Source organism: Aspergillus clavatus, genomic scaffold (genome assembly GCF_000002715.2).
Source record: "Aspergillus clavatus NRRL 1 1099423829803 genomic scaffold, whole genome shotgun sequence".
NCBI lineage: Eukaryota > Fungi > Ascomycota > Eurotiomycetes > Eurotiales > Aspergillaceae > Aspergillus > Aspergillus clavatus.
In genome coordinates, this window is record NW_001517096.1 from 250,453 (window position 1) to 270,933 (window position 20,481).

Consider the following 20,481-nt stretch of genomic DNA (forward strand, 5'->3'; position numbering starts at 1 on the left):
TTCCATGTGGTGTACCGTGTCAGAGTGTCGGATTGGCGGAAGATCTGCCACCCCAGGACTATTAACCAGCGACTGAAGCTTCATTCATGGAGATTATATCTGGATGATCAGCCATGAATGAGGTTATTATATCCTCCTCTCGCCACCAGCAATACCTGACATCAACGCCGCCTGCAGCAGCTCAGCGATCCAGGCCATTTCAATCGTGATGTGAATCCTCCATCCAGGCACTGAGATGACATCGAATGATGGACAGCGATGCCAACTTCCGCCATTAATATTCCTAGTTTCCGTGAGCCCGACTTGGAAGCAGATGAGACTAACTAGTGGGACACTGGGACGATCCTCGCCAGGAGCAGAATCTGGGCCGATTTTGGGCCGATTCGGCAATACCCCGAATCAACTTGAAGATGCCGCCAATCATCTTTGTTGTCCTTTATGGTCTGGGCAGTCAATTAGTATGCCTTTTCCATCGCTGATCTCATATGTCAGATTTTTTTTTTTTTTTCCCTCCTTCTGATGCGATCCAAGGCATTGGCTGGGATCAATCCCATTCCTGTCTGCTGCGACGGATTGTGTCATGACTCATGGGAATCATGGAAGAAAGGGTCTGCTAGTATTCTATTATTCCCGCTTCTATTCATATATTCTGTAACCATCCAATCCAGCCGTCGTCGTCCCTGGTTGTGAGGAATGGAATTTTCGGTGGCAACTGGAAAGAGAAACTGCCATGCGAGTGATGTAATAAGCTAGTAACCCAGCCATGGTAGCCCTGATATCGATGCCCCAGGCCGTGTTGTAGCCTCCTCCACGGCCATGTCTCGATTTTCATGCTTGCTATATAAGTAAGTGTGCTCCGGCGTGCTAGGTCTGTCACTTTCTTCCATACTGGTTGTGTTTTGACTGCGACACTCATGGCGGATAGAGAGACCTCCCGACGGCAAATCGACGGTAGGCACCCTTCCAGTCTTGTGGACGCCCTCGCTGATCCGACAGACGTGCAATCGCAAGACTTTCAATCGGATAAAACCATCCAGAATCCTCAAGAGAATGTACGGCCTACCCTCGGCGAGCAACAGTTCTCCGTAGCCGGCCACCCAGGCCGTGCGCAACCCCAAGGGGGCGGTTATGTCCATCCCGACTACGTCCACTACAATCCGCAATATGGCCAGGAATCGAATGCCCCCGTGTGGAGTCTGGCGCAGCCTCTGCCGCGCGTCGTCCGCCGGGGAATGACGAACGGCCAGCCCAGCAATCCCGAATCTAAACCTGATTACAACACCGACACCGACACCGAGGAGAAAACAAAAGGCACGCAGGACTCACCCAACGCGCACAAAGACCAGATCCCCGCGTCTGAGGAACCACCGACCCAAAACCCGATCCGCAGCGACAAGCACAAGCCCCGCAACGAGGATCCAGAAGCCAAAGTCGCGCGCCCCGACGACGAGGGCTTCTTCAACCGCTGGGGCCGCATCCGGTTCGTCATCCGCGAGCCGCTGGCCGAGTGGCTGGGCACGACCATAGCCATGACGCTGGGTCTCTGTGCGGGCTTCTCGACGTACGCGTCGCAGAACCAGGCCGGCTCATTTGCGTCGCTGGCACCCGCGTGGGGGTTCGCCTTCATGATCGCCATCTACATGGCCGGTGGTATCTCCGGTGGCCATCTCAACCCGGCCATCACGATCAGCATGTCCGTGTGGCGGGGTTTCCCCGCGAAGAAGTGCGTGGTGTACGTGCTGGCGCAGATCGTCGGTGCCATCACGGCCGGTGGGTTGGCGTATGCGCTGTACCACGACACGATTGTCAACACCGCGGCGGTGAAGGGCGTGTCGCAGGCGGACTCGCCTGCGCGACAGGCCATGATCACCACGCCAAAAGACTTTGTCCACCCTGTGACGGCGTTTTTCAATGAGTTTGTCGGCACGGCCGTGCTGGTCGCCACGATCATGGCGCTGGGCGATGACACCAATGCGCCACCGGGCGCCGGTATGCAGGCGTTTATCGTGGGAATTGTCATTAGTGTGCTGGTGTTGTCGCTGGGCTACAATACGGGCGGGTAAGCACGTTCTTTCCACGATATTTGGTTCACAGCATACTGACCGGCCGGCGGTAGATGCTTCAACGGGGCCCGCGACTTTGGTCCCCGGCTGGTGGCCGTCATGGCCGGCTGGGGCGGGCATCTCTTCCGCGAGCAGCACGCCTGGTGGATCTGGGGCCCGTGGGCAGCCGACATCGCCGGTGGCCTATGTGGTGGGTTCCTCTATGACCTGGTCATCTTCACTGGCGGCGAGAGCCCGATCAACTACCCACGGCGCCGGCGCAAGCGCGCCTGGCTGATCAAGCAGAAGAACCTGCGGAGCCGGCTGCATCTGGGCCGACGCAAGATCGGCGATATCGAACGCGCGGTGCACGAGGTGGAGCAATAGCAATTGGTGGCTTTTTTTGTTTTTATGAGTTACGATGCATAGCGAAAAGTGAAGTGCTTTGGCGTTCGTCGCGGATGGTGTACATGTCCATTCTCCCGATACCCTGTTGTACCCGTTCTCATATTAGCTTTATGTTATCGTTGTCGTTCCTATTATACGTCTTCGCAATACTATTTCCAGTCCAGTCATCCACTCAGCCCCATCAACCGTCGAAACGCCGAGTTCTCCAATACCGGCATCGCCCCCAGCATCTGCACATCCTTCCCGGCTCCCACGCCGTCATACCGCCCCATCGCCATCCCCGTGAGAAAGCTGCCCAGCTCCTCCGTCGGACTCCACAGCCCCGGCGCCAGCGCCCGGATCGCCGGCGCCGTCACGCGGAAGAGCCGCTCATACGCCGGGCGCGGGGCCATATACTTGGCGATGGCCGGGTGATTCGCCTCATCGACGAAGGCCGGCCGCACCGAGCTCGTCTGCAGCATCGGGTACTTCCGTCGCAGCTCGGCGAGGCCGAGTTCGGCCTCGCCTTTCACGCGCGCAAACACCGCGGAGAAGCGGCCCGGTTGGGTGGTGGCGCCGCCGCCGGAGACGTAGACGAAGCGGAAGGGCTGGTCGGGCGGGGGGAGCGAGCGGAATGCCTCGGCGGCGTGGAGGGCGTACGTCTTGGTGATAGTGGTGTATTCTCTGCCATTGCACGGTCAGTTCCCTGCATTCCAATATGGGGGGCATCTCTACTAGACATACTCCGCGTCCACTTTGGTCTGGCTGATCCCCAACGCCCACACGCAGCCCGTTGCACCCGCCAGCTGAGAGAGCACGTCGGCGTCGTACTTGGCGAAGTCCTTGTGGATGATCACGTTCACGCGCGGATCGCTGGCGTCCTGCGCCATGGGGACCGGCCGGCGGCTGAGGATGGAGATGCGGGTGATTTCGCGCATGCCGAGCATGGCGTCGAGGACGCCGGAGCCGACAAGGCCAGTGGCGCCGGTGAGAATGAGATGCATTGTGAGGGGAATTTAATTTTCGTCGAGTTTGTTTGGGGGGGAACTGTTTGCCGAAGTTCTGGAGCGTGGTTTGCTCATATATACTACTCCGTAGATAATAATCATATTGGTCGCTGATAGTGCTAACTGCGGACTGCTGACTGGGTAAGCAGTCAGCACGGAGTTATAGGGCTATAGCCGATTATCCGCACCTGCAGATGACCCTTCAAACCTTCGAACCTCGTTGGGCAATCCTGCAATCGTACTCCGTAGTCCGTACGCACTATGTGGGTTTTTTTGCTGGATGTTTCCATCCTTGTGTTTGGGGATTTGAGGGAGTTGGATATGAGTGGTCTGAATAGCATCACGTCTTCCCAAGTAGGCCTGAAGGATGGCGTCGATCGATCTCCCCACCATCCCTAAAGGAACTCTAAAATGTCTTATAGGTATGCCATTGGTGCGGTCTTCTACGTAATTCTTAGCATCGGTCTTGTTTTTCTTCTAGGCTCTTGGGCTATATCGTGGATGGCTGTCCTGCAAATGTATATAAATATGTATATATTATCTTCGAGGTCGACACCACTGAATTCACGCTAACAACCAAGGTTATTTCAAGTGTACAAACTGATCGCCCCCTTCCTTGGATATGAGATATATCTAGCTTCTGATCGATGTCCTGAATCTCCAATCCTCAATGGATCTCTCGTGGAGGCATCTGAGGCATCTGAGGCATCCGCTGCAGACACCTCAGGCAGCGATGATGGCATTCAGGCATCTCCAATAAGTTTATTATAGTTATATTTAGTTTAGGATCTTTTATATAGCATGATATCTTTTATAATTATATAGGAATAGGATATTAGAATACCTAGGATATCTATATTATTATTAGTAGGGTTTATATTAGATACGGTTTTTCTATAATCTTACTCTTTAGTATTATTAGTTAAGTCTATTTATAATTTATAACTCTATATTAGTAGGCTTATCTTTATTAACTTAGTGTTCCTAAAATACTAGCTATCTTAGATTTTTTTCTTAGAGTTTCTTTATTAAAAAGTCTATAGATAGCTTTTCTACTTCCTAAGTATAGTTTAAGTAATACCTAGATATATCTATAGGATTATTTTTTTCTTAGCAGTACCTAATTTATATATTAAAAGTATATAGAAATTCTGCCTACCTTATATAGCATCTATTAAGAGTTTTTATTATTAGGAAGGTCTATAGATTAGTATAATCCAATCAGGTGACCCGGCAATATTACCAGCTGGTAATACCGGTACTGGCCAATCAGAGCCCGTCAGACCGATCAGGAACGGCCATGACGTCAGCACCCGATCCTGCTGGGAGCGTCCCGATTAGGAAGGAGGACCAAAGCCGATGTCACGTTTCTCGGTCTTTCTGTCTGTCTGTCTTCGCTCGTCGACTTCATCTCCTCGTCTCTTCATCTTTCTGGTCTTCTTCCTCTGATCCACCGCTCTGCCTGGTTTTCCTCTCGCGCTTCATCTACACCCCATCGTTCCGATCGTGTGTATATATATTTATAGTGGTGTGACCTCAGTTGGGCTCTGCGGCATTCCACCGATGACGATAGTGGCTGCTCCCTCTCACCCACATGTGTTGTCCTTCTTAATCTCCAGACTCCAGTTGATCGTCCATGGACTTCCTTCTACAATAGCACCATAGTCGTGGTTTCATCCGTGCTCAGCTCGCTAAAGACGGAGCAATCCTCCCCCCCTCAAGCAGTATGGACTCCCCCGCCAGTTCAAACCAAGGCCGCGAGGGCGGACCGCGCAAGTTCGCCTACAACCGCGAGGGCGCCAGGGAACGCGAAATGCACCTGTATGCTCTCCATCTCTATTGACGTCGGACCCCACTGACACCGCCTACAAGCTATCTCCCTTACTGGGGCTTCACCGACACCGAAAAATTCGCCCAGCAATCCATCGGAGACTACCCGAACGCCTCGCGCGACAATGTCCTCACTGTCTTCGCTCAACTGGCCGCCCTGCGCATGAACGCGCAGCGCGCCCTGATCTCCCTCTTCGATCAGAAAATGCAGCACGTCGTCGCAGAGTCCACGCCGTCGCTAGCTCTGCGCGGTTCCGAGGGCCGCGAGCGCTCCGAGGCGCTGTGGTTGGGCGTGCGCCGATTCCCTCGCAAGAAGATTGCCATGTGCTACCACGCGATGAAATCCTTTATCGAGGATGGTCGGGATATCTTTGTCGTGAATGATCTGACTAGGGACTCGCGGTTCCAGCATCATGACTCAGTGACGGGGCCACCCCACAACAAATTCTATGTCTCCGTGCCCATCCAGTCGCCCGATGACTACATCATTGGCAGCGTCGCCGTGCTGGACGATAAGCCGCGGGGTGGCATCACAAAGGAACAAGAGACCTTCCTGAAGGAGCTCTCGGCCACCGTGATGGACCATTTGCTCTCGCAGCGCGCCATGCGCGAGGAATACCGCGAGGAGAAGATGGTGCGCGCCCTGGGGCTGTTTGTCAAGGGTAAATCCGACCTGAATGATTGGTTCTACAGCCGGGACGCCCCCGACCTGCGCTACGGCGGCAAGATCACCGAGGTCAACAAGCGACTGGAGCAGCTGCGCTTCTCGGCATCTAGCGGCGAGGACGAACACGAAGAAAATGCAGAGGAATCGGAGAATTCCCAATCCGCACCGAACCCAGCCAGTGTTCCAGACGATAAATACATTTCCCCGGTTCAGCGGTATGGGCAAGATGGAGAGGATGCTGACAATGAAGAGCACGAGCACGAGCAAGATCGTGAAGATGAGGATCACGTGGAGAAGCATCCCGGAGACGAGAAGCAACAGAGGAAACAGCGCCCGAAGCTGTCTCCCACCACCAGCCAGCTGCAGGAGTCACTGGCCCCTTATAACGTGCGATCCGTGGTCGGTCGCGCCGCCACGATGATCTACCAGGCCCTCGACGTCGAAGGCGCCATGTTCATTGACGCCAGTGTCTACGCCCGGCGGCAGACCGTTGGCTCCCCCAATCACGCCAGCGAAAAGCCGGAAGAATACAATCTCCAGCATCAGGCAGACCGCGGCGCCGGCGAGGACGAGGTGCCATCAGCGACCCATCCACAATCGCCCTCAGGGTCCGACGCGTCCGAGGAGGATGCCGATCACGGTGCCCGCAGCCTGGTGCTGGGTCATTATACTTCTTCGACATCCGACAAGGGTGTGAACATCAACGACAGCCACTACGTCTCATTGTCCGGCAACTTCGTCAGCCACCTGATCGATCAGTATCCGCGCGGCAAGATCTTCCACATCGAGGAGGATGGTTCCATCTCGCTCAGCTACGAAGGTATCGCCGATGACATGGACTACTCGCAGAGCGGCAGCCGCGGTGCGCAGACGACCGACGCGGAGCACAAGGATGTCGAGCAGGAGACCATGGATATCAAACAGCTGATGAAGATCTTGCCCGACGCCCGCTGCATCTCCGTCTACCCCGTCTGGGACTTTCAGCGCGGCCGCTGGTTTACCGTCTGCGTGGTTTGGACCAACGACCCGGGCCGCGTGTTGTCCGAGCCCAAGGACCTGACCTATCTGGCGGCGTTCAGCAACACCGTCATGGCGGAGGTGTCACGACTAGATCTGGAGGCCGCGGACCGCGCCAAGAGCGACTTCATTTCGTCGATTTCGCACGAACTGCGGTCACCGCTGCACGGCCTGCTGGGGACCGTGGAACTGTTGCAGGAGATGGCCAACACCTATGCGCAGCGGTCGTTGATCGAGACGGTGTACAGCTGCGGCCGCACCCTTCTCGACACCCTGAACCATCTGCTGGACTACGCCAAGATCAACACCCTGACGCGTCCCCGTCCGTCCGACAAGGGCGGTGCGCTGATCACCGACGTGTCAAAGCCACAACCAGCCGTACCGGGCTCCATGCAAGATGAAGACCTGAGCGTGCTCGTGCAAGAGGTGGTCGAAGGCCTCCTGGCTGGGGCCGAATATCAGCGCCGCGGCACGGATGCGGGCAACGAAGGGTCTAAGCACGGAGAAAACCCCCGGACACGCTTGATTACCATTGTTGACATCGAGTGGCAAGAGAGCTGGCGGTTTAGCGTGTACGCGGGCGCCTGGCGACGGGTTGTCATGAACCTCTTTGGGAACGCGCTCAAGTACACACAGACGGGCTACATCCGACTGCTGATGCGTAGCGACACGCTGAAGGTCAAGGGGAAACAGATCGTCCCGGCCATCCGCATGACCTTCAGCGACTCCGGCCGTGGCATGTCGAAAGACTTCTTGACCAACCATCTGTACAGTGCGTTCCTTCAGGAGGACACCACGTCTCCCGGTCTGGGTGTGGGGTTGCATCTGGTGCATCAAATTGTTAAATCCTTAGACGGGCAGATCAAGTTCTCCAGCGAGGTAGGCAAGGGCACCGATGTCGATGTGATCCTTCCAATTACTACCGCTGAGCACGCATCTCCACCATCGCCCCTGGCGCAGGGGGTGCTGAAAGAGAAATTGCGGGGCAAGACGGTGTCGCTGTTCACGAAGAGCTCGCGAATGGGCGACCTCGGATTCGACACACAGGTGTTTGGCAACATCCTGTCGAGCCTGGGACATATGATCAGTGGCTGGTTTGGGTTGCGCGTGTTGACAGATGAAGAATTGGACACGGAGCGGCCAGATCTTGCCATTGTGACAGAGCACGAGTATCGCAGTTATTACCGCCCCGGATCGAGCGAGCCGAAGCCCGGGACTGGAGAGATCCAACCGACACTTCCATTGATCGTGTTGAGCGCGCGGACAAGCAGTTGGAAGATGCTAGGGGAGAGTGTGGATGATTCGGTTATTTTCTTAACACAGCCGTAAGTCTCCCTAACCAGTGAGATCTGAACCACGAACCAAAACTGATTCGAGTAGGGTGAGCCCAAAAACACTGGCCACGGCGTTTGAGCATTGTCTGGGCCAGGAACCCCGTTCCGGTGATGCCACGCCGATGAAGCTGCCGTCGCCTGTGCCAGAAGCAAACAATCGAGAAAGTGACCAGGATGGGGTCCAATCACAGCCGCCTCGCCGGGATAGCCCTGCCACAGGCAACGCAAACAAGGAGAAGGGTGCACGCAATATCCTCTTAGTGGAGGACAACCAAGTCAACCTGAAGGTAGGTCGCCCTCGTTGCCAAACCTGATCTTAGCCTCTAAGGTGGATAGATTATTGAAATGTGCGTCAAAACCGGGGGTTTCACCTATCGCACAGCCAAGAACGGACTCGAGGCCGTGGAGAGATTCAAGGCAGACCGGTACGACGCGGTGGTGATGGATATCTCGATGCCGGTCATGGACGGGCTGACAGCCACCCGGGAGATGCGGCAGTTGGAGCGCAAGTTGAAGCGACCCCCGGCCACGATCATCATTCTGACTGCTGTGCTGTCGTCGTCGATGCAGCAAGAGGCGATGATGAGCGGAGTGAACTTATTTTTGACGAAGCCGACGCCGTTGAAGCAACTCAAGGGGATTCTGAGGAACCTGGCGGATGGGAAGGATCTTTCCGCGAAGGCCTGATTAGACCTGATTATTATGTACTGCAAGCCATGCTGATGAGTGATGGTATGAATGATGATGATTGTAGTGTGTATATTATATGATAATGTATTTTAGCTGTACGTCTTGAGTCAGTTGACCTGTCGTTGCCATTCCAGCCGCCCGAGGTGCAGCCTTCTGAAATCCAGCTCGATGAATTAGCATAAATAGCGTCCATCTCCTTTTCTCTGTTCTCTCGCTCTCTCGCCTGGACTCTGGGCCATACCTCTGGCAATTGCAACCTCGCCGTCCAGACTGAAATCCAAAACCGGATCGGACGGACTGATACGAGCTGCTGAGCGACTGTCGAACGAATTGTCCCACCATATTCACCATGGCCACGGACACCCCAGACGCCCTGGCAGCGTACACCGCGCTGACCAAATACATCGTGCACCCGAGCCTGGACCAGCACGACTGGTGGCAGCGCACCGGGCCCATGCTGGCCAAACTGCTGCACGTCGCCAAGTACCCCATCGCTGAACAGTTCCAGTACCTCTACCTGTACGCCACGCACCTCATCCCGCTGCTAGGGCCCTTCCCCAACCGTCCCCGGAAGTACCTCTGCATCCTCGGCGGGCTGGGTGCCCTGGAGTTCAGCCAGAACTTCACGGCCGCAGGGTCGACGGTGCGCATCGCCTTCGATCCCACGAGTCCTGCGGCCGCGGCGGGATTGGACCCGTGTAATCGGCGCAGTGTGGCCGGGGCTCTTGACACGCTGAGCCGGGTGGGCCGCGGTGTCGACCTGAGTCTCTACCACGCGCTGCTGCCCCAGCTGACTCTCAATGACGAGGAGGAGCAAGTTCTCGTCGAGAAGAACCTGCTGGACGCACAGCCCGCCAAGACGCAGACCATCCTCGCGCTAGACCTCAAGCGCGGCGACATCGCCGTGAAGCTGTACCTGTACCCGACATGCAAGGCCGCGGCCACGAACGACGAGGTCGGCAGCATGGTCTTCCGTGCGATCCGCCACGCCGACCCCGCGGGCCTCTTCGCCGCCGGCCTCTCCGCCATCGAGGCCTTCCTGTCCGCCTCGCCCGCGTCGACCGCCATGCTCTTCCTATCGTGCGACCTCGTCGCGCTCACCCACACGCGCTTCAAGCTCTACCTCGCCGAGTTCGAGGTCGTCTTCGACCGCATCGCCGCCATCTGGACGCTCGACGGCCGCCTCGCCGACCCCGCCACCGCCGCCGGCCTCGACATCCTGCGCTCTCTCTGGACCGCCCTCGCCGTCCCTGAGGGCACGCGCTCGCCCCCCGAACGCCCCACCAAGCCAGGCGACCCGCCCACCCTGCTGCCCCTGCTGTTCAACCTCGAGATCCGCGCCAGCAAGGCCCTCCCGCAGCCCAAGATCTATATCCCGCTCACGGGGCTGAATGATGGCGCCGTGGCAGCGGCTGTGGCGGGCACGTTTGCGGAATGGGGGTGGAACGACCATGCGAGGGGGTATGTGGATAACTTGGCTTCGTATAAGTATGTTTCTGTCCTGTTCCTGTCCTGTTTCTACCTCGGGGTTTGGTGAGTGGTGATGCTAATTGGTGAGTGACAGGCCGGAGGAGAAGTTGGAGAATACTGCGGATCTGCAGGCGTGGTTGTCATTCTCATATGCGGAGGAGACGGGGCCGTATGTGACTGTTTATTATCATTAGTGGGCTGCGTGAGGTCCAGTATCTGGCGGTTAAAGTGTACTTGGGGTATATTCAGTAGTCCGTAGGACAAGGTATGAAGATTAAATCATTGCGTCGTCATATTCATCAAGCTCGTCACTCACTGTCCACCATCCGCTATCAACACTCCCCGGCTACTAATACACATAGCAGAAGGGCCCGATTCGCATACCCAATCTCGATCACCGTGTCTCGCGTGGTATCCGGCGACACAGGCATCAGAAGGCCGGGTGGCCGGCGATAATCAGATCATCCCGAGAGTACTTGGTGGCATGCCATATATACCATTACTTCTGACGTCCTAGAAGTAGTCCACTGTGCGTATCCTTATAAGCACAGCTTGGTTGTGAGAATCTATGGAAGCCGAAATAGAGTCGACCACTCATGACGCGATTCATGACTACTATATCATCATATAAATAACTGTGTGAAGGGGTTGTTTTTACACTTTAAGGTCTGCTGTCCACTTTTCTGCTATATTTCTTAGTTTACTACTTTCTGCTCTTAGATGCTGCACATAGACTCTTATACCTTATTAAATCTACCTCTTCTATCTACTCTGCTCTCTTTACTACTATCTTTACTATCTTCTTTAACCTTACTATTATAGGATCTATTACTCCCCTTCTCTCTATTAATCTTTCTTTACCCTATTATAGGCCTTCCTTTATTTTACTTCTGTTATATACTCCTTATCTTCCTGCTCTTCTCTCTTATATTTTATAATATATACTTCTCTTTTATACTTAAGATTAGGGATTAACTATTCTTAACCTATCTACCTTTATGGTATTCCTATTTAGTATAACTACTCCCTTTATACTAGCTACTATCTTTATTATTATACTATCTTTTAGTATGCTTAGATCTACCCTGTCTCCCTTACTATACCTAATACTTATTATAGCTACTATACTACTAATTTATGGCCTAGTCCCTTACTAGTGTGTATACTATCCTAGCTATCTTATAACTATTTATAATAGTGAGCTATGTGTTATAGATGGGTCTAAGTACTATGTTAGCTGTGCTACTTATTTATCTATATCATTATATATAATTACCTGTAGCACTGTTGTTCACACTTTAAGATCTGTTCTGCTGCTGTGGTATTAGGCTATCTAGATATATATACAGAACTAGGCCATGATTTGATATAGGGTCAAATCATTATAGGTCTTTTGCCTCAGTGGTAATTAGATAGCCCAGTATCTAGTTATTACATGAGGTTGGTCTCACCACCTGCTGGTTTCAGTGCCATGTAGAGTTGCATTTGGTGTAGGTTCAGGTGGGTTCAAGCCTAGTAGGCACTGAACCACTGCAGTTTTGGGTTCAAAATTTAGAAATTATAACAACCCCAGACCTAATCTAGGTTAGTTATGGTTTTCGCCATAAACCCTGCTACTAGGTCTACCTAGGTATAGGTAGGCCTATATTAACTAACTATAGTTAGATTTAGGTTAGGTTTAGATTAGTTAAACTACTATTTTTAACTAGATATCTTAAGTTTAAAAGATATAATAATATCTTTTTATATACTAATTATTTTAATTTAAAAATTTATTTATATAGGAGTTAAGATATAGAGATCTCCTCTTAACCTAATAAGTAATAGATTTAAGCTATATTAGATAAGTTTATAGTTTATAGCTAGAAATATATTAAAATATATAGATAAATATATAAATATTAAGTATATTCTTATATAATAGTAACTATAATATATTATATGAGTCCTTTTATACCTATTAATATAATCTAAATATACTAAATCTAATTATAGTTAGATTAAGAAAGGACTATATATTATATATTCTTTATTAATTTAATAATTTTAATATAAAGTAAGTATAAGCTAAAGAACTATATAACTAACTAAGTATGATATAATTAATGAAGTACTATATAAATAACTAAGTACTAAAGATAATATATAAGATACTAATTCTAATTATAATTAGATTAAGAAAATATGAGAATTTTAATATATTTAACTAAGTAATATAACTATATATATAAAAATATAACTATATAGTATATAACTATATAGTATATAACTAACTAAGTACTATATAACTAAGTATTATATAACTAACTATATAATATAGATACTATATAAGGTACTAAATCTAATTATAATTAGATTAAAAGAGCAAAATATATTATATAAATATCTCTAATATATTTATCTATATAATGGAATTACCGTGGGTAAGGTAGTATCACCAGGGGTGAAGAGAAATAGGCTGGGCTAATGCCTCTTCACTTACCTGGGGTAAGGTCTTATATTTATATCTAGCTACCAGCTATCTATCTAAAAGATAAGTCATAGATATTACAGAGATTTCTTAGGTTAACCTTAATAATTATTAGTCTACTTATAATATTTATTCACTAATATCACATCCTCCCCTACTTAAGGTAAAGCCCATCCTTAGTAGGTTATCTAGCTCCTCACTAAAAGGTCCTCATAGTCTAAGGGGGTGATATTATGCATAGTAAGTAGGATTAGATTCATATTTAGTAAGTAATATCAGATTATATTTAGTAAGTAGCATCAGATCATGCTTAGTGAGTAGCATCAGATTATACTTAGTGAGTAGTATTAGATTATACTTAGTAAGTAGAGGGGGAATTATATATAGTAAGGAGGGTTGCTAATATGGTTATTATAGTAGAGGTAAGATAAGGTTATATTATTTATTTTAATTTTAGGTAACTCTACTTTATCTTACTTATTCTCTTTTTATCTCTTATATTTCTCTTTCTCTTCTTCTTTTCTTCTTCTATAAGCATCTTTCTTTTTATTATATTAATCACTATCTTCTTTCTTTATATACTAGTCTCCTATATTCTTCTTATACTTAGTAAATATAAGTACCCTATAAAAGAAGGGTAAAGGCTATCTTATCTATTAGAAGAATATAGTTACTTTTAATAAGTTTAGTAAGTACCCTTCCTAGCTTTAGTAATTATCTCTTACTAGTGGTAGAAGCTTATCTTAGTAGGCCTAATAAAAGCATATTAAAGGTGATAAATATTATTTACTTAATTACCTAGAAGTTTAATAAGAAGAAGAAGCTAGATATAAAGGAATAAACTTACTTAGGCTATATATTAGTTACTATTCTCTAGTAGTAAGGTGTATCTCATAACTATATATTAGTTTATAATAATTATTTTTTAGGTAAGGATCTCTTTAGGGGATATATCTCTACTCCTAGTTATAATAGATTTATATTTTTTTAGGGGTCCTATACTAACTATACTTAGAGTAACTAGAGATTAGTATATTTATTTTATATATAGGGCCTTTATATATAGGATTCTAATACTCTTAATAAGTATATATTCTTCTTAGTAAATATTTCTTATCTATAGTTACTAATCTTTTTTACTTTTATAGACTTATTATTTAAGCTAGTGGTCTTAGTTTCCTTACTAGTTATAGTAATAAGTTATATAATTAGTCTATAAAGTTAGTAGTAATAACTAGTAATTATAGTAAGAAGTTAGATAATAGTATTAGTAAAGGTTCTCTAGATAATAATAAGTATATATAGTCTAGTATAAAAAGTAATATTAATTCTTCTATAGTAGAGGTAGATCCTTCTAATATTTCTTATAGTAAAGGCTCTTCTCCTATAGTAGAGATAAGTCCTTCTAGTATTTCTTATAATAAAGACTCTTCTCTTATAGTAGAGGAGGCTCTAGCTAAGAAGTATTATCTTTTTTTAAAATATTTTATAGTAGTAGTAATTAGTTTAGCTAAGGGATATTATTCTATTATAATAACTTTCTCTTATTCTTAGGCTAGTTCTTCTTTAGTAACTCCCTTTTTTATTTAGGGTAGTTTAGTTAGGTTAACTTTCTCTCTCTCTTAGATTAGTTCTATTATAGTAACTCCTTCTTATACTTTAGTAAGTATCTTATTAGTAGTCCTAATAGAGAGCCTTATTAGATATTATTCTTTTTTATTATTACTTAGTTATAAAAATCTCTTTAATAGAGTTTATATTCCCTAGCTAGTTAGTTATATTAACTAGGGTAATTATTATAATCTTTTTATAATTCTTTAGGATCTTTAGATATTTATTTATTATATTAAGACTTATCTAGAGGAATTAGTACCTCCTCCTAGTAATAATAATAATTTATTCTAGTTAGCTAAGGCCTTATCTTATAGGGTTCTTAATATAAAGTTTAACTTAGACTTTTAATTAGTAATTATTTATTACTTTAGTTAATTAATATAATTCTTAATATCTTATTATAATTAGTTTTTCTTTATAATTAGTAAAATCTACTAGTCTATAATTTATTTTCTTCTTCTTAGAATAGTAATTTTAGTATAGTACTATTTTCTAATCTATCTATATAAATATATTATCTTTATACTACTTTATTTATTTATAATAAGAAGATATTATAACTATAAATAATTCTTTAAAATCTATCTCTCTAGTATTCTTTTAAGATATTAATTCTAAATTAATATTTTAAATTCTCTCTTAGTCCTTAATATCTAAAATAGTTAAGTCTTTACTATTCTATAGCTTTAGTAACTCTATTTATTATTATATAAGGTAGCTATTTCTTACTAATTTTTATTTACTAATATATTAAGTTTTCTACTTACTTATCTTATATTATATCCCTAATCCCTCCCCTATTTATTATAAAATTTCTCCTAAATATTTTTACTTATTATATCCTTCTACCACACACTATAATAGTTCTTTATATAATAGTATTAGAGGGTTAGTCTTATTAAGCATCTTTTATATTTTAATTAGATTAGAGATTAATAGACCTACTTTTTATAGCCTAGTATTAAGGCTTACTAATATCTATAAGTATTATAGATTATCTCCTATCTTTACTTCTACTAGTCTCTACCTATTAATAAGATTCTTTAAGGTATATCTACCTAGTTCCTATAATATATATATCCTAAGAGGGTGGGCCTTAATCACCTTATATAGCTTAAATTATTTACTTTAAAACTTCTAAGAGCTCTTATTTTATATAAGGACCTACTAGCCCTTCTTAAAGTAATTTTTTTTATTTATAAATCTTAGATTATCCCTCTCTTAATTATATATTCTAATAGCTTCTTATTTACTAGTACTTATATATATATTACTCTTATAAGTCTATTATAATTATTTTTCTTTATAGATTCTCTTATATCCCCTAGTAATCTTAGTTTAATCTTATATAATAGGTAGAAGGGGCTTTTACTAGTATTTATATAGGTATATATTTATGCTATAAATACTACTAAATAAAGATATTTATTCTATAGCTATATTAGTTTCCCTATTAAATATTTTATAAGTATTTATCCCAGGAGTCTATTAAGGTTTTTATTCTTTCTATTTATATAGGGATAGTTTAGTATTATTATTTAGTATTTTATTTTTAAGATTTTTATAAAAATTTCTACTATATATAATAGAAGATTTATACTATTATTAGATACTATCTTATTAAAGGTGCTATACTAAGTAAATATCTCTTTATATAAGAACTTTACTATTATTTTATCTATAGTATATAGAATAGCTTTTATAATAACCTATCCTATTATATAGTTAATAATAATAATAATCTATCTATTATTATTTAATATTACTAATAAGCATCTAATAAGATTAACACCCTAGTATTTAAAAGGCTAAATACTATTCTTTATTATATAGTATTATTATTCCTATTTAAGATGTTTCTTTAACCCTTATAATATTTAATAATTTAGGCATTCCTTAATTATAACTTAGATATTATACTATAGAGAAGGCTACTAGGCTTAAGTTCTAATAGCTTCTAGTAATACTAAGTAGCCTATATAGCTATACTCTCTATATATTCCTTATAGAAAGTTTCTTTAGAATAGAATCTCTAGGTATAGGGCATCTCTAATATCTATAATATAAATTAATTTCTAATAATATATAAATTATCCTCCTAGGTATTATCTACCTATAATTTAATTTAGTAAGAGGTATAGCATCTCTTTTTTTAGTTTAAAAAATAGGGTTATTATTAGTATAAGCTCCTGCTTCCTTTTATCCTATAGTAAGACCTATAGCTTTAGGTATTTTACTATAGTATTATATTATTTATACTCTATAAGATTATTTAGACTTTTAAAATATCTTATCTCTGCTACCTCCTATACTTTTAATATATTAAGTAAAGTTCTTTTAGCAATATTACCTAGTTCTTCTTCTATAAAGTTAGGATATTAACTAATTATATCTAGTACTATTACTTTATTATTTTTTTAATAATAGATCTCTAAGTCATAATTTTAGAATTCTTCTACCTACTAGGCAAGCTGCTTTAAATACTTAGTTATATTTATAAGATATTAAAGACTCTTATAATTAGTTACTATTATTATTATCTTTCTATTATTAATATAGTAGTCTTATCTCTAAAGGGCTTTTTTTATTATAAGTAGCTCCTTCTCCTATATTAGATAGTTCCTTTCTATACTATTAAGCTTCCTTCTATTAAATATAATTAGATAAAGTTTATAGTTCTTATCTTCCTATATTAAAACTATTCCTACTGCCTATTCTAAGATATTAGTCTTAATTTAATAAGATTAATTAGGGTCTATAATTATTAGCACTAATATAGTAACTATTAGTTCTTTTAAGTTAGTAAAGGTATCTTAGCATCTTATTATCTAGGTAATTAGATAGAATTTCTTCTTCTAAAGGTCTTTATCTAATTTCTTTAGTAGGTTATAGAGGGTAGCTATAACCTATATAAATCCTAGTATAAACTAATAATAATATATTATAAGTCTAAGAAATTATTATACTTTATAGATATTTTTTAGTTTTAGCTATTAGATAACAGCTTCTATCTTAGCTAATATTAGCTTTATAGTTCCTTCTCTAATAATATACCTATAGAATTTAATTTCTTATTAACTAAATTTATATTTTAAGGCTTTTATAAATAGCTAGTTCCTCTATAATTAGGTAAGGAATTCTTATATATATTATTTATATTCCTCTTTACTTACTAAGAATATTAAGATATTATTAAGATATACTACTATATATAGGAGATTTTATAATTAACTATTTATATATATCTAGAATATTACAGGTGTATTATAGAGTCTAAATAATATTATAAAGAACTTATATTTCTTAAAGAAGGTATTTAATACTATCTTAGTAATTAAATTATTTATTATCTATAATTACTAGTACTTTAAGAGAAGATTAATTTTTAATAGAATCTTTATTTAACTAACTTAGTTAATTAACTCCTAAATTCTTAGAAATAAATAGATATCCTTAATAATAACTTTATTAAGTACTTAGTAATCTATATATATTTATTATTTTCCTCCTAGCTTTAGGATTAATACTACTAATAAACCCTACTAACTTATTAAGACCTAGATTACTCTCTTTTATAGTAGTTCTTCTACTTAGTAGTAGGTTTCCTTAAACTTCTCTAGTAATTAAGGATAAGTATTTATATTAGTTAGTTTAATATTACTAATATTAATAATATAGTCTACCTCTTAGATAGATAGTATTCCTAGATTAAGTTCTTCTTAGAATATATTCTTAAAGTCTTTTATTTATTTATTATAATTTATAGTTCTTAATTCCTTTTTACTAGTTTAGAGGAAGTATAATCATACTATTAACTTCTCTTTTTATAAGATTTATTTTAGTTATTTTATAGTTATCTACTATACTAAGTTATCTTTATAATATTTAATCTTATATTAGGGGTTAATAGGGTAGATAAAGTATATTCTTCTCTTATTTTAAAGGGTTATCTAGCTTAATTACTAGTTAATCTATAGATTAGTAACTTTTAGCTAGTTATAATCTAAGATTGTCTTATACTTATTAGTATCTAGGATCTATAACTTAGTAAGACTAATTTATTATCTAATTTATATTAGTATCCTTACTTATTAGTAGGTATTTATTATAGCTCTATTTAGTAGTTATATAATTAAGAATATTTTTCTTTTACTATAAGGAGGCTCTATTATACTAAGATAATTAGTAATTATTTATAATATAAATAAGCAACTAGCTCTATAGTTAATAAGAGCCTTAACCTAAATTATCTATCTCTTACTTTATACTTTTATTATATAATATATAGAGTTAATACCTATTATATTTAAGTATACTTTAATAATTCTTTATAATAATTAAAGATTTCTCCTCTTAGGTAGTTCTTCCTTCCTATCTTTAAAGAGATTATACTATTTATTCTAGTAGTTAGAGGCTTTCTTTATTTAATTAATAAGTATCTCTAGATTTATTAATCTTTCTTATTTTTTATTATTCTTATAGGGTATAATTAGAGATATCTAGTTTTACTATATATAAAATATATTTTATTCTAGTAATACTATAGTTTCTACTTTAGTAAACTCTTATTTAGTTATAGAAAGTTTCTTCTTAGTTAGGGAGAGCTAGTAATTATACTTAGATTTATTAGATCTTTATTATACTAGTTAAATTATAGTTTTAATTATAGGTTACCTCTAAGTTATTAAGTAGTAGCTAAATTATTCTTATAGAGGGAGAAGTATTTAACTACTTTATTATATATTTATAGTTATATTTAGTCCTCTACCTATCTTTTCCTAAGCTCTGGTTAACTCCTAATAATAAATTTTTAAATAAGAGAAGCTTTATATACTAAGAGAGAGATATATATTATAGCTTTACCTAAGGTAGTAATATATAGCTATATAAGTTATAAATCTTAGATAAGGCTTTTATATTTTTTTTATCTTTTATTATTTATATTATATTTCTTAAAGTTCTTTAGTAGCTATATATAAAAGATTTCTATATTAGTAATTACTAATATAAGATTAATTTATAATTAGATTTTATCTACTTTCTACCTCTTATAAGTATATCCTATAAGTTTCTATTTAATAATAATAAGATATTCTAGATTAAAGAGAACTCTCCCTATTATTAATAAGATATCCCTAAAATATTTCTTAACTCTTTTTTACTATTCTTAGGTAGCATCTTTTATATATATATTTTTATACTCTAGAATAGGAGTAAGATTTAAGATCTTAAAAATAAATAATAATTTATAATAATAGTTTATCTCTTATAATCCTAGAGATAGTACTTATTTACTATATTACTTTTAGTAAATACTCTAGAAGAATATATTAATATTAGTAAGTAGTACTCCTTAGGCTATTATCTTAAATAGCCTAGTAAAGGCCTATCTTATATCCTCTAATAAATCCCTAGTAGGATTATTTACTATAGGTAGCTAGTTATTACTAATAGTTTTAATAGGGAGGTTTAAGAATATTATCTTATAAAGATTATTTTTTATTAAGACTTATTTTAATAACTAAATAATACTTCTCTAGCCTAGAGTTACTATATCTTATTTTATTTTTATTTCTTTTAATAAGGCTTAATAAAGAGTTCTCCTATAATAAAAACTCTTTACTAAGTATAACTACCCTACTATCTTTTAGTTTAAATTTAGTAGTTACTTATAGGGAAGAGTAGTAAGTATTTATTAAGATAAATATAGATTTAGTAGAGTAAGAGTATTTAATTTCCTACTATCTATAACTTTAGATATACTATTAGATAGAATTACTATAGGTAAGATAGTATTACTAGAAGTAAAGAGAAATAAGCTAGGCTAATACCTCTTTACTTATCTAGAATAAGATCTTTTATTTATATCTAGCTACTAGCTATCTATCTAAAAGATAAGTTATAGATAGTAGGAAATTAAATACTCTTACTCTACTAAATCTATATTTATCTT

The 20,481-nt window shown here is 40.9% G+C and overlaps 4 protein-coding genes across 4 annotated transcripts, besides 9 other annotated features; 3 read left to right on the plus strand and 1 right to left on the minus strand.

Moving 5' to 3' along the window:
* Nucleotides 1–914: 914 nt before the first annotated feature.
* ACLA_078360 (putative aquaglyceroporin) lies at nucleotides 915–2,429 on the plus strand (the record flags this gene model as incomplete). Its single annotated transcript, XM_001270513.1, has 2 exons — nucleotides 915–2,059; nucleotides 2,117–2,429. The coding sequence occupies 2 exons, from the start codon at nucleotides 915–917 to the stop codon at nucleotides 2,427–2,429; spliced, it is 1,458 nt and encodes a 485-aa protein (XP_001270514.1).
* Nucleotides 2,430–2,614: 185 nt separating this feature from the next.
* On the minus strand, nucleotides 2,615–3,433 carry ACLA_078370 (putative nucleoside-diphosphate-sugar epimerases; the record flags this gene model as incomplete). Its single annotated transcript, XM_001270514.1, has 2 exons — nucleotides 2,615–3,113; nucleotides 3,174–3,433. 2 exons carry the CDS (start codon nucleotides 3,431–3,433, stop codon nucleotides 2,615–2,617), a joined length of 759 nt encoding a protein of 252 aa, XP_001270515.1.
* A 687-nt stretch (nucleotides 3,434–4,120) lies between these two features.
* Nucleotides 4,121–4,145: a microsatellite.
* A 1,017-nt stretch (nucleotides 4,146–5,162) lies between these two features.
* ACLA_078380 (hybrid sensor histidine kinase/response regulator) lies at nucleotides 5,163–8,971 on the plus strand (the record flags this gene model as incomplete). The annotated part of the gene is made up of 4 exons (XM_001270515.1): nucleotides 5,163–5,257; nucleotides 5,309–8,275; nucleotides 8,331–8,571; nucleotides 8,621–8,971. 4 exons carry the CDS (start codon nucleotides 5,163–5,165, stop codon nucleotides 8,969–8,971), a joined length of 3,654 nt encoding a protein of 1,217 aa, XP_001270516.1.
* Nucleotides 8,972–9,323: 352 nt separating this feature from the next.
* Nucleotides 9,324–10,696, plus strand: ACLA_078390 (putative dimethylallyl tryptophan synthase; the record flags this gene model as incomplete). The annotated part of the gene is made up of 3 exons (XM_001270516.1): nucleotides 9,324–10,462; nucleotides 10,539–10,613; nucleotides 10,639–10,696. 3 exons carry the CDS (start codon nucleotides 9,324–9,326, stop codon nucleotides 10,694–10,696), a joined length of 1,272 nt encoding a protein of 423 aa, XP_001270517.1.
* A 1,822-nt stretch (nucleotides 10,697–12,518) lies between these two features.
* Nucleotides 12,519–12,578: a microsatellite.
* A 62-nt stretch (nucleotides 12,579–12,640) lies between these two features.
* Nucleotides 12,641–12,823: a microsatellite.
* Nucleotides 12,678–12,715: a microsatellite.
* Nucleotides 12,681–12,762: a microsatellite.
* Nucleotides 12,715–12,774: a microsatellite.
* Nucleotides 12,824–13,152: 329 nt separating the features above from the next.
* Nucleotides 13,153–13,282: a microsatellite.
* Nucleotides 13,283–14,242: 960 nt separating this feature from the next.
* Nucleotides 14,243–14,360: a microsatellite.
* Nucleotides 14,361–16,909: 2,549 nt separating this feature from the next.
* Nucleotides 16,910–18,310: a mobile genetic element.
* Nucleotides 18,311–20,481: the final 2,171 nt, after the last annotated feature.